The 13161-nt window shown below is 39.5% G+C and overlaps 1 protein-coding gene across 3 annotated transcripts in view; it reads right to left on the reverse strand.

The window, feature by feature from the left end:
• Window positions 1–326: 326 nt before the first annotated feature.
• TMTC1 (transmembrane O-mannosyltransferase targeting cadherins 1) overlaps window positions 327–13161 on the reverse strand; it is a 265261-nt gene continuing 252426 nt past the window's right edge. For all 3 annotated transcript variants that reach the window (XM_041735889.1, XM_041735890.1, XM_041735888.1), the window contains 5 exons: window positions 12768–12912; window positions 11522–11659; window positions 10052–10174; window positions 6762–6839; window positions 327–1381 (listed from right to left, as the gene is read on the reverse strand). In XM_041735889.1, the coding sequence (XP_041591823.1) occupies window positions 1241–1381; window positions 6762–6839; window positions 10052–10174; window positions 11522–11659; window positions 12768–12912 (625 nt within the window). In that variant the 3' untranslated portion in view covers window positions 327–1240. The remainder of the gene's footprint in view (window positions 1382–6761; window positions 6840–10051; window positions 10175–11521; window positions 11660–12767; window positions 12913–13161) is intronic.

Consider the following 13161-nt stretch of genomic DNA (forward strand, 5'->3'; position numbering starts at 1 on the left):
CTTTGCTGCCTCTATCTTTTAAATATAAATATATATTTTTTAAATTATGAATTTAGACATTTTTTCCCTAGAGTTTTTGAGCATTCTTCACAAAATCTCCAAAATTAACAAATACAGAACCAAGCATTCTGGATTTCCATTAGTCATGTTCTAAAGCACAGAGTTCTCATTAAGCCTCAGTAGACAAATCAATAGAGCTCCTTCCAGCTGTTTTAGTCTATGAAGATTCTGTGATATACTGTACAGATTTTTCAATGGTTAAATATAGTTTTCAAAAAAATAATAAATCTCTGGATGACTGAATGTTAAGATAACAAAGTAGAACATTTCTCTTAGTTAATATCTTTAATATTTGTCATGTAGAATATACTATTTTTTTCTCCACCAAAATAACAATATATGTGGAGTCAGAGAAACATTTATAATTCAAAAAGCACTTTTGAAATCTTAGAGCAGAACCACTACTCTAATAATACTTGTAATAAAATTAAAATAATCTGAAACATTTCCATAAAGAATTAGGGGTACCAAGATCCTTGATTTTCCCCTAGGGATAAAATACCCATACACAATTCCAGAAGCTTCCTTTTTGATATATTGGGCAATGGGAAAAGCTTGCATCAGAATGAAACTTCATTTACTCTTCACTTGGGCTCTAGCAATATCCTCAGGGGGATATTAGACAAAGCTCACTTGATAATAGCCCTTTCCCCCATATATCCCAGAAAATTCTACAAAAACTATTAGATACTCAGCTCTAGTTCTGGGGAACTAAATGAGCTACTTCTTGGTGGAATTTCCCAAATGATTTCTCCCAGAGATTTTATCCTCTTTGAAGCATCTCATCTCATGAAGAAGAACTGCTCTGCCTTCAAAGCATTTTAAGCCTCTATTTCTGGGACATAAAAGTCTACATTAAGAGATAGAATTAGATTCTAAGGCTGGGAAAGCAGAGAAGCAGATGAAGGGAAATCTGGAATTAAAACCAACAAAAATCTGCGAAGTGTGTAGTAGTTGTTTTGCTTCCTCTCAGCCTCTCGCTCCTGCTCCTTTTGTATTCTTCCGGGGAAATGCAAGTCTCTCAGCACAGGGTTACCAGCAGGTGTCCCAAAATGTGCCTCCCTGAATTCAGAGTGAGGGGAAAGCTTCTCTGTTGCGCTACTGCTGATGTGAAGGCCTCCATCACTTCTTCCTCTTCCAGAGGCACCAGCGCTGTCCAACGAGACGGGGTCAAATGCTGCTACGTTTGATCCTTTTCTCGAACTTCTTGTAATCGCTTCTCAAGGCGATCCAATTTGGCGAGATTTTCCTGCAGGAGTTTGCTGTCTGGAACCAGCTGTAAGGCTCTCTCATAATAAGCTCTTGCGGACACATAGTTTCCCTGTGGGGAGAAAAAAAGAAAACAATTATATTCTGATCCATGAGACAGCTCTTGGAGAATGGGGAGACCAAGAGGCAGGCCTTCTGGCTCAGTTTAACGTGTATGTCCTTAGAAGGAAACCTGTCTGCACGGATAATTTTCCCTTATCTGTTGGTGCTTTTGGAGAATCCATTTGTTTTAAGTACCAGACCAGCTGGAGAATGTGAAGGATAAGAGTTATACCGTAAGGTGAAATGGCAGAAAAACAGATTTTCAATTCTACTAATGTAGGTTATGAGGCGATCATTTCATAGTGCTCTCGTGGGGTTGGCGCTATTCCTTGGTAGTCAATGCAGCCAAGGCTAGACATCCAGAGAGAGAAAGAGTGAAAGAGAGGGGAAGGAGGGAGATTGTGGGAAATGTTTTCGAAACTGCAAAAGTAGTGATGATTATATAGTTTGGAATCCACTATACCTGTTTAATGGTAGAAATTATTTTAATATCCGACTGACGACATAAAAGCAACTTTTGCCTAATATGAGCTTTAATGTAAATGCAAGCTTTTTTATAATGAAAAAAAAAATTAATAAGAATATAGAGTCAGAGCAGCCCTGGTGGCCCGATCCTGGAGACCCGGGATCGAGTCCCACGTTGGGCTCCCTGCATGGAGCTTGCTTCTCCCTCTGCCTGTCTCTCTGCCTGTCTCTCTCTCTCTCTGTGTCTCTCATGAATAAATAAATAAAATATTAAAAAAAAAAGAATATAGAGTCAAATGTGGGCAGCCCAGGTGGCTCAGTGGTTTAGCACCACCTTTGGCCCAGGGCCCGATCCTGGAGACCCGGGATCGAGTCCCGCGTCGGGCTCCCTGCATGGAGCCTGTTTCTCCCCCTGTGTCTCTGCCTCTCTCTCTCTCTCTTTGTGTCTCTCATGAATAAATAAATAAAATCTTTAAAAAAAAAAGAATATAGAATCAAATGTACCCAAGGTATGTGACAATATGAACCTCCTGGATCCTCTTAAAGCAGGAAGGAAGGCATGTCACTCCTGACCTGCTAAAGACACCTGTCACCACCCTCTGTTGGCCCCATCTGCTTTTGTTCAATGGCTTTCTAACTGGAAACCATGTGTGCCGTCCTTGATGGTTCTGGACAAATTAGTCACAATTATTGTCTCCCATGGCCCTTTTCTGCTACTAAATTTTACCTTTCTTATTTGGTCCACCCTCTTTCAGATCTGTGTCCTGCCACATCTCAGAACCATGATGGTCAGAGTTCTCTCCACTCCCCCAAATTTCAATTTACTCTATTTTATTCTCAATCAAACCTCCACGTGGATGAACACCGGTTACTCTCTGAACTCCCATCACAATTTAAAACAGGATTCTAGGTGAAAGTACTAGATAGCAACTAATACTGAATGCTTAACTATCCTCCAAATGAGTTAATGCATGTGAAGAGCTCAGACAGACAGTACCTGATGCTGGGCGAGCACTCAATCTGATACTACCATTGTTGTCATTATTAAACGACCATCCAGCCTTGTGCAAACACCATCTATTTATTACAGTACTCACTCAACATACTGGTAAAAAAGAGAGTGGAAATGACAGAAAAGGAAATTGTACATTGGGAATCTAGGCTCTGACACACGCACAAAGGGAAACACTTCTGGTTATTAACCCTGATTCTCATGAGAGGCTAAACAGAATTCTGAACAAGTGAGAACCTGGATTTGCTACATTCAATTATTTTTTTTTTCAACTCCAGCATTTATCCTCCAAGTATCTTGTGATGTTTATTAGGTTTAGCACACACCTGTAGACAACTAAACATTTGTTGCCCTTAGAGTGCTCTCAAACTGTTTGTATCACAGTTGACTTTGAAATTGTTCTGCTCAGTTTTATCTGAATTTAGGCCTCAGCTCGGTGCCTTGGCATTTCCTTCTCTGATTATCAGCTTTCTTTCACGTAAAATCTACTGCTGGAGTTATCTTCTCTCACTCAAATTGCTCTTTACTTGATTAAACTAGAAGCTGTATTTTTTTTTAAAGTTATATCCCTTGATTCAATGCCCCCAATTCTGAGATGCTAAGATAGGGAATCTGAGTTCTCTAATTTTAGAAATGTGCTATCTATTATGATAGCCACCATGCCACATAGCTATTCAAATTGAAATCAATTATGATAAATTAAGAGTTCAGTTGCTCAGCTGTACCAACCACATTTTAAGGGCACATCAGCAACAGGGGCTAGTGGCTGCTGCCTTGGACAGCGCAGATATAGAACATTTCTGACATCAGAGTTCTACTGCACGATGCCATTCTAGAAAATGCACATAGGGACAGTACTAAAAATAGTACTTTGTGGTATGGCCCAGTTGATGTGACTCTTTGTTTAAAAAAAAAAAGTTATTTTAGCTTTTTTGGTCTATCCATTTCATCCTTTATAAAGCTTCATAATAATTATCTTTTATTACTAAGCAGTATAAGCAAGGGGCAACTCCCTTCTCATCTCTTCATGCCACCTCCTTGCAAAGCTTTATTGTAGCTTCCAACCTTGCCACAGCCCTCAGTATCCTAAGCTACACCCAGGCTCGGGGAAGGATGTGAAGCCTGGAATGAGCTAACACAGCTGATGTGCACACTAGCTGGCAATACAAAGGATGGAAAATTAATGATGGCTCTTTAGGACCCAATAATAATAATCTTGCATCCTAATGGTGCCATGTAAATGACCATATCCAAGTTATGTGCCTGGTTTATATATTTATATTGGATTGTATCACATGAATTCACTGATAGTAGATGATTTTTCAACTCCAAACATAGCAATTTTATACTGTTCAATCTCATACATAATGTTTGCAAAGATGAAAAACTGCATAAACTAATTTTTAATCCGTGTTTGTAACATTTTTTTATAATGATTTTATTTATTTATTCATGAGAGACACAGAGAGAGGCAGAGATATAGGCAGAGAGAGAAGCAGACTCCATGCAGGGAGCCCGATGTGGGACCCGATCCCGGGACTCCAGGATCAGGCCCTGAGCTGAAGGCAGACGCTCAACCACTGAGCCACCCAGGCGTCCCTAGTGTTTGTAACATTAAAGTAACACTCAATAGATCCTTCTTCAACCTCCAGACACTTATCAGGGGAAGTACCTCTACATTTAAACCATTGAATTTACATGTTAATCTGAGAGTTCAATGAATGTACTATTTTTCCTATATTTCCAGCTTTTTTGGATAGTCTTGAATGTACTTATTGTATCTTTTTTAAAAAAAGATTCATGTATTTATTTGAGAGCAAGTGAGAGAGAGAGAGAGAGAGAGGGAGAGAGCATGAGTGGGAGGGGCAGAGGGAGTTGGAGAGAGAATCCAAAGCAGACTCCACGCTGAGCCCAACATGGGGCTTGATTTCACAACCCTGAGATCACTACTGAGCTGAAACCAAGAGTTGGCTGCTTAAACAACTTCACCACATAGCACCCCTACTTATTTTTAAATTAACAACCAGACCTATTGGTTTAAATGAAGGCACATGCCATCTAAAAATATATTGAACATATTATTTTAAAATATAACTATTTGGGGGGTTGGGGTGACTGGGTGATGGGCACTGAGGGGGGCACTTGGAGGGATGAGCACTGGGCGTTATGCTAAATGTTGGCAAATTGAACTCCAATAAAAAAAAACTTAAAAAATAACTATTTAACAAACTATTTAAATATTTAAAATTAGATTACTATTTTAAAAGTAAGTTCAGGGTAGCCTGGGTGGCTTAGCAGTTTAGCACTGCCTTCAGCCCAGGGTGTGATCCTAGAGACCTGGGATCGAGTTCCACATCGGGCTCCTTGCATGGGGCCTGCTTTTCCCTCTGCCTGTGTCTCTGCCTCTCTCTCTTTGTCTGTCTCTCATGAATAAATCAATAAAATCTTTAAAAAAAGAAAGTAACTTCATATTGCTGGACACTTGAGAAGATCATTAAGGTCAGAGCTCAGGTTATTCTGCTCTGATAAATGTCATGTTTGTCCCTCTATTAGAGCATGGCTGGCATTCACATCATAACTATCCCATTATCCCCTTCTGGCTATCTAATCACGAGTCACCTTTGTATTTTGTTGTGTTTCTGAGAGTGGGCAGTTTCTAATAGTAAACCTTATTAGACTTTTGTTCAAATGATAATCACTATATTGCTATTTTATCAATATAAAGATTGATAGAAGCCTGGAAATAGGTTAGCTAAACAAGAGTTATCCTTTAAAACATGTCAGACCATGGCATTTCTCCCTAACACATCTGGCATGGCATAAGAGGCGAAGACCCTACACTCCCCTTTAAGGCTCTCACAATCTGGCCCTGTGACTTCTTTGACCCTGACTTTTACCATATTATCTCATTTGCCTTCTCCCTGTTCTTCAAACACAGCAAGTACTCTCATACCTCAGGTCCTTTGCACATGCTCTTTTCTTGTTTTGCCACATGGTTTGTTCCTGTCAGGTCTCTACTCAAAATCACTTTTTAAAGTGAGGCCTTCTCTAATCACCTTAAGTTTAAATTTTAGTCCTTACCACATGGCACTTCCTATCTTCTTTCCCTCTCTCTTTCTCCATTGCACCATGGTATGTTTATGTATATATACATACATGTATGTGTTTATTTATTTATTGCCTGTCTCCCTTCCTAAATGTTAGCTCCATGAAGACAGGAAGTTCAGCCTTTCTTGTTTAGTGTTCTATTCTTAGTGTCTGAAGAAAGAGTACTTAGCACATAACATGCTCTGTATAAATGTTTGTCAAATGAATAGATGAATGAATGAATGAATGAGTGATAGTGAGTTCTTGAGCTCATTGCTTATAGACAGCAGTCTTCCCAAGGGTCATTCTTAATGATTTGCTCCTAGGTAGCTTTTTCTTTTGGAAAAACAAAAACCAAGAATCAAACCCAAGAACAACCTTATGTTTCAGTAAATGACTAGGGAGTAAAAGATACACTAGTTACAAGAAATAATCAAGTAATATTTAAAGTAACACTGTGGTCTTGACCATGAGTTAAGCTGTAGGACAATGACCTACAGGAAGTTCCAACAAGGCTTAGTTCACATAAGCAAATTTTATTTGCTGTACGTTATTTCTCTTAAGTATATATGATTTTCTTTATGTTCCATAAAATCATGGCATTTAATGTATAGATTTAGTTTTCAAATGACTTCATGACATTCAATATGTAGATAATACAAAGTGAACATAAACTGCCCTAGTTTCACTTTTAAACACCTATAGGTTTTGGCATTTAAATAATTCACAGAGGGAATTAACAATATTTTCTCAATCTTTTGAGAGAAGACAGAAAGAAAAAATGCAAAGAAAAACCCATCCACATGGAAGGGCATTACTCTCCTACCTTGATGTGTTGGATTCCACCCATGTTCATCCAGGCCTGCGCTTGATCTGGATTTAGCTCCACGGCTGCTTTATAGCTCTAAATAGATAAAAAACATCTTCAGGTTGAGAAATGAGAACCCATGTTTAATGCTACAGGATGGTGGCAACCACTTTCTTCATACATGAGAATGTAAATGGTTAACACAATGAAACTGGACACTTCTAGCTCACAGGTGTTCCCGTTTATTTCAATTATTTTCCAGAACTGATGATTTGGAAGTGGAGGAAACTGAAATGTGTAATTTGCTTGCAGACACTGAGGATGCCTGCAGGGAATCCAGGTGATTTTATTATAGTGCATCATTTCTCACTGGCCTTGACCTGCAAGAAAACTGCTTTGGCCTTTTCTCTATAGATGGGAGTTTTTAAGAATATTTTTTTAATAATCACAGAATCTTAGAATTTAGTGTTTTCCCACTCAGCTCAGCCCTAGTAGTATCACCTTTCACAATATCATTAGCCTGGTTATTCGGCCTATGCTGAAATTCTTGCAGTAACAAGACGCTCATTTCTTCCTTGAGGACATCCATTTTCCTAGGGGATGGTTTCAATCATTAAAAAGCCTTCCTTTTTCTTTTGCCACAAGGTCTTCAAATGTCTGAAGATATTTACTTATCTCTCAAATACTTCTTTTGGTCTGGAAATGTGTATCCCATTAAACGTAACATCTGTGAGGCATATTTGTAATATTTTGCAGGTTGTTTTACATCACTGGCATGCTCACCACTGGGTCTTAATTTAAGAGTTAAGAATGATCACCTTAAATAAAGCTAAAGGCTAAGAGAGTTGCTTCAATTACAAAGCTAAGTATCTGTGTATATTTTAATGCTCTTTGCCATTTTCATTGATGAACAGATTTATAAAGTGAATGGAATCTGGCCCGTCCCTCCTCCATTTCTGTTTTAAGAGAAATAAGCAAACAATAAGAAACTATACCTTTAAAGAGCTCCTAAAATAAACCTGAAGAATGTGTCTCTTGGGTTAATTTATATCAACAGAGATGAGAGTTTAGGATAGAAATTAAGAACCTGAATTTAAATCCTGGCTCCGTCTTTTACCCTCCATGACCTTAAGCAAGTTACATAACCTCTGAGTCTCAGTTTTTTTCAACTGTAAAATGAAGACAATGATCATAGTTTTCCTGTATGACCTATATGTTGAGAAGATTAAATTACTTAATATGTGTAAATCATATATAAAAATGCTAACACACTGTAACTGCGATTATTAGGTCACAGCCCCACCTGCTTCCTTCATAGATCTATCACTTAATTAACTGATTGATTGATTAATTAGTTAACTTATTTTAAGTAGACTCCATACCCAGTGTGGAGCCCAGTGTGGGGCTTGCACTCACAACCCTGAGATCACAAGTCAGATGCTTAACTAATTAAGCCACCCAAGCACCCCAATCTAGCCACTTTAAAATGGCTATTTGATTTATTAGTTAAAGCAACTAGTTAGTTAAAATCTTTTTTAAAAAAATTTTTTATTGATTTATTTTAGAAAGAGAGAAAGCACAAGCCAGGGGAGAGGCTGAGGGAGATGAAGAAGTAGACTCCCCATTGAGCAGGGAGCCTGATGCAGGACCTGATCCCATGGTCTCAGAACCATGAGCTGAGCTGAAGGCAGACACCTAACTGGCTAAGCTACTCAGGTGCCCCTACTTTTGTTTTCAATAAAATGTGTAAGATACAGACAGATACTGATACCAAATAACTTCACAACTAAATTACAGATTCAGGGATGCCTGGTTGGCTCAGCGGTTTGGTGCCTGCCTTTAGCCCAGGGCATGATCCTGGAGTTCCAGGATTGAGTCCCGCATCGGGCTCCCTGCATGGAGCCTGCTTCTCCCTCTGCCTGTGTCTCTGCCTCTCTGTGTCTCTCATGAATAAATAAATAAAATCTTTTAAGAAATTACAGATTCATTAAATTGTCGTGCTAGGTATTAAAAAATGTTCACATGTTAAGGTACTAAAAATGTTCACAGGGCAGGGGTGCCTGGGTGACTCAGTCAGTTAAGTGTCTGACTCCTGACTTCAGCTCAGGTCATGATCTCAGGGACTTAGATTGAGCCCCGCGGTGGGGCTCTGTGCTCAGTGGGGAGTCTGCTTTCCCTCTCCTCCTCTCTCTGCCCCATCCCCTGTTCAAGCATTCTCCTTCTCTCTAAAATAAATAAATAAATCTTTTTAAAAAAGTCTTCACAGGGCAGAGAATAGTACACAATTTCTGCTTCCAATATGCCACTGTTTAAGAATTCACGTTCAAGTTAGTTTTCCCAAAGATCTTTACATGTGCCTTCCAATATTTTATAAATCAACTCACTGTTTTCAAAAACAATAATATCACTTAAAATTTTACTTTTCTCATGCTATATATAGTGTAACTTTATGGCTTCTTTAATTCCTACTTGCGGCTTTACCAGAAATGCTTGGTATTTCTAAAACATTTCTATGTGCTTGTAAGATCTTTTTGACTTCAAACTGTGTATAAATTTTATTTGGAAGCTGTAGATACTGAATGCCTATAAGATGCAGGCATTATGTTTTCAAACATAAAAGAAAGCAGTTCCTTTCTGCAGGGAGAAGTCCAACCTAACCGGGGAGCAGGCGTTGTGCACACAGGAGTGGGAGAGGCGGCAGGAGTGGGGGGAGGAGGAGAGGACAGAGGGGTAGGAAAAAGAGACCTAACGATGTAACACATGATACTTTCAAATGACTTGTAGAGACGGTAAATGTGGCAAAAGCTCATAGGGAACAAGGACACTAGGAGAACGCATGGTCCAGATGGGCTTCCACGGGGAGGAGGACAGGCTGTGCGTTAGCAGATGAGAGGGAATCTGTGGGGACGTGGGGGGTTGGGTGGAAGGGTGTTAGAAGGCTGTGTGGAAATGCCAAAGCTATTCAGACACTAGTCCAGATGGACTAGAGGGTTACTACAGGCAAACAAAGAGTGAGAGAGGCAGAGAGAGAAACGAGTTTGAGGGAATTATGTGGAATTGCTTCAAACAGCACATTAAAGGTGGATAATTCAGAAAGTAATGCCGAGAGGTACCGCAGAACTCTAAATAGTAAAACACAGAGACTCAATTATAAAAACCAAATATATAACGTCATTGCAATTAATCAGTAACTTCACTCCACAAACATGCCAGTGATCTTAAATTTTCCTGTATATGCTTCAGTAAAGATTGAGAGAATTAATTTTAATCCCTTAATTTAATAACATAATTTTATTAAGTGTGTATACCTCAAAAGCTTTATCCAGAAGATTCTGCTCTCTTAGTTGGTTTCCTTTTGTGAAAAAAAGCTCAGATACGACTTTTGGGTCCTTTGGTTTTAGCTGGAGAGCCTTGTCTATAACATCCAGTGCCTGCAACAGGTTTGAAAGTAAGATGGAATGTAGGTTAGAGGAAGAAAAACTAACTTAAATGATAACATTTACACTATTTGCTCTTATGTAGTAGCTGGTGTGGTAAGCGACAGTCAAAACATTCTTTGTTCTCTCTGATGTTCTCATTGAGAAATAATGTGGCCCTGAAAAAATAATTTTCCTGATGGTTTCCATTTATATTAGTGACAATGACAATGTCCCTGACCACGCCACAAGGAGGTCATGTGATAAAGCTGAAGGAAAACAAGATCTGGGGTCAGTCGTTTTGCTCTGCCCGTGTCCACTCCACCCATAACCTCCTCTAAGGTCCTTGGCACTCACTCTGCCCCCAGCACCAACTACCCCACCCCTGCAGCCAGGGATCCCTTCAAAGCACAAATCACACCATGTTGTTCTCCTTAAAACCCCAAAGCTTCTCCCAGGACGAAAAACAAAACCTTTGAGGGCAAACCTCAAGCCCTGTCGGGTGTTGTCTCCAGCAACCTCTATGGCCATTATCTTCCACAGTGCCCTGTCCCCTTCATGCCCATCCCTCAGACTTGCCATTTGCTGCCGTGACGCCTTTGCATGTACTTTGTCCTGCTTGGAATGCTTTTCATCATCCCCCTTCATCTAATAACTCCTATTTATCATTCAGCATTCACCTTTGTATCACTCTGCAGGAAACCTAACCTCCCAGACCAATCAGGTCCCTGATTATATGCTTGTTAGGTTCACGTGACTCTTCATGACATCACTGAGCACAGCTATAATTCTACATTTGTTTTGTGATTGCTTGTTTAATCTTGGTTTCCTCTTCTGCTATAAACTCCATGAGGACAAAGATAATTTTTTTTCTTTTCCTTCTACCACTTTATTTCTGGTACCTCCCATGCTGTCTGGCATATAGTAGGCATTCAATAAATATTTTGTTGAGTCAGTTCATAAATTTACTGATTAGGTGACTTCTCAAATGGACATAAACAATAATAGTTGCAATACAGGGTCACTGACCTCTATAAAGACTGTTAAAAGGATTCTATAAATAAGGTATTAAGAGGAATGTGGAAAATGATTAAGCATACAAATGTTAGCCTTTATATAGTTAGGTGAAAACAAATTGAGAAAGTCACATAAAATCTTTAGACCAAGAATGAGCCAAGAAAATATTATTTCAAGGGGACATATTAGAGTTAAGGGGATATCTGTGAAAAGCATCCATAAGATAGGATATGCCAACGGATGATATTTGAGACTGCTCAGCCTCATAAATGTGCAGACTGGGAATCATTCAGGTGCACCCTATTTTCCACCTGTGAACCCAAATAGCTCCAGCGTGCGCTCTACCTTGTCGTGGTGCTCCTGCTTGCTATAGATTGCTGACAACAGGCGGTAGCATTCAAGGCATCCAGTCTCTTCTGACACAATGTGGTTGGTCATCTTCTCAGCTTCTTTTGTCTGACCCATCACGGCCAAAACCTGAGCCTGTGAAAAACACACTGAATTGGCTTAGGAGACACTGTGTTACCACCTCATCAAATAAAGCATCTCTGAATAGAGGCATTCCAGAAACACTACAGAAAAAAGTGCTTAGCATCTGATTGCAACTCACAGAGGGAGTTGAATTTCCAGTTTACAGGCTAAAAAGTTTGTTGTTTGTTTCTGTTTATTTATTTGGGGAGCATGCATTGTGCATGAAGAGCAGGGACACCAAAGATATCAACGAAATGACTTGCGATCTTTTTTGAAAGTTGAGTAAATTTTTCAACAAAGAAATGATCTTTTTATGGTTTCAATAGGACATGATGTTTCTAACAAGATAAGAAGTTTGATTTATTGCCTATCTGAAGAGGAACAGCAGAAATGCAAACTTCCAAAAATCAAAATTAAAGATACTGTCGACTATTAATTTTTAAAATTTGACAACCATACTGTAGTTGTGTTAGAGAATGTCCTTGTTTTCAGGAACTAGATGCTGAAGTATTTAGAAATAAAGGGCATGAGATCTGTAACTTTTACATGGCTCATGAAAAAAATAAATGCATTAGTAATATGCATTTGCACACATACATAAATATGCACATAGGTACATATATGGATGCATCCACCCATACCTACATGAGGGATTGATAGACAAATTCATCAAAACACTAAAAACTGATGGATCTGGGTAAAAGGGGATACAGGGGCTATTTGCTCTTCTTGCAAATTTTTGTAAGTTTGAAACGATTTCAAACCAAAAACTTAGAAAGTTTTTTAGTGTCCATGTCTTTGGTGAATGGCTCCAACAATGGTTATATGGATATGCAGAAAATGGGTATATGCAGTGTTCCGGTTGCAGTTCTTTTTCTTGTTTTGTTTTAAGACTATTTATTCATGAGAGACACAGAGAGAGAGGCAGAGACACAGGCAGAGGGAGAAGTAGGCTCCCTATTGGGAGCCCAATGCAGGACTCATCCCAAGACCCTGGGATCACGACCTGAGCTCAACCACTGAGCTGCCCAGGTGTCCCACAGTTCTGAGGCTTCTGACCCAGCTCCCCACAAGGCAAACTGTGTGTCCCCGCCTCGTTTCCTTTAGCCACTGTGCTCACCAGGGCCAGACGGAGCTCCCTTTGAGAGGGCTGAAGTGCCGCAGCTTCCCGGTAAATCTGCAGAGCCTCTTCATACCGGCCTGTGTTATAATACAATGCTCCCAACGGTGATAGTATCTCGGCTTTGCGTGCCACCTGCAGGGCCCTGAGTTTTGAGAAAGGTGAATTGAAATTCTAACAGATACATTTCGAAAGCTCAAAACTCAGATTCATCCCTGAATTCATCCTCAGATTCAGGGATGAATCTGAGTCCATGGTTGGAGACTCTGCTCCAATGTGGTCTTTGTTTTTATAATCAAGAAGAGTGTTTTTAAAAAGATGATAATACCACCTTCTGACTAGAAGAAGGTCTCTGGCAACCTATCAATATGGCAACTGAGCTCCAAAGGAGCTC

Source organism: Vulpes lagopus, chromosome 21 (genome assembly GCF_018345385.1).
Source record: "Vulpes lagopus strain Blue_001 chromosome 21, ASM1834538v1, whole genome shotgun sequence".
NCBI lineage: Eukaryota > Metazoa > Chordata > Mammalia > Carnivora > Canidae > Vulpes > Vulpes lagopus.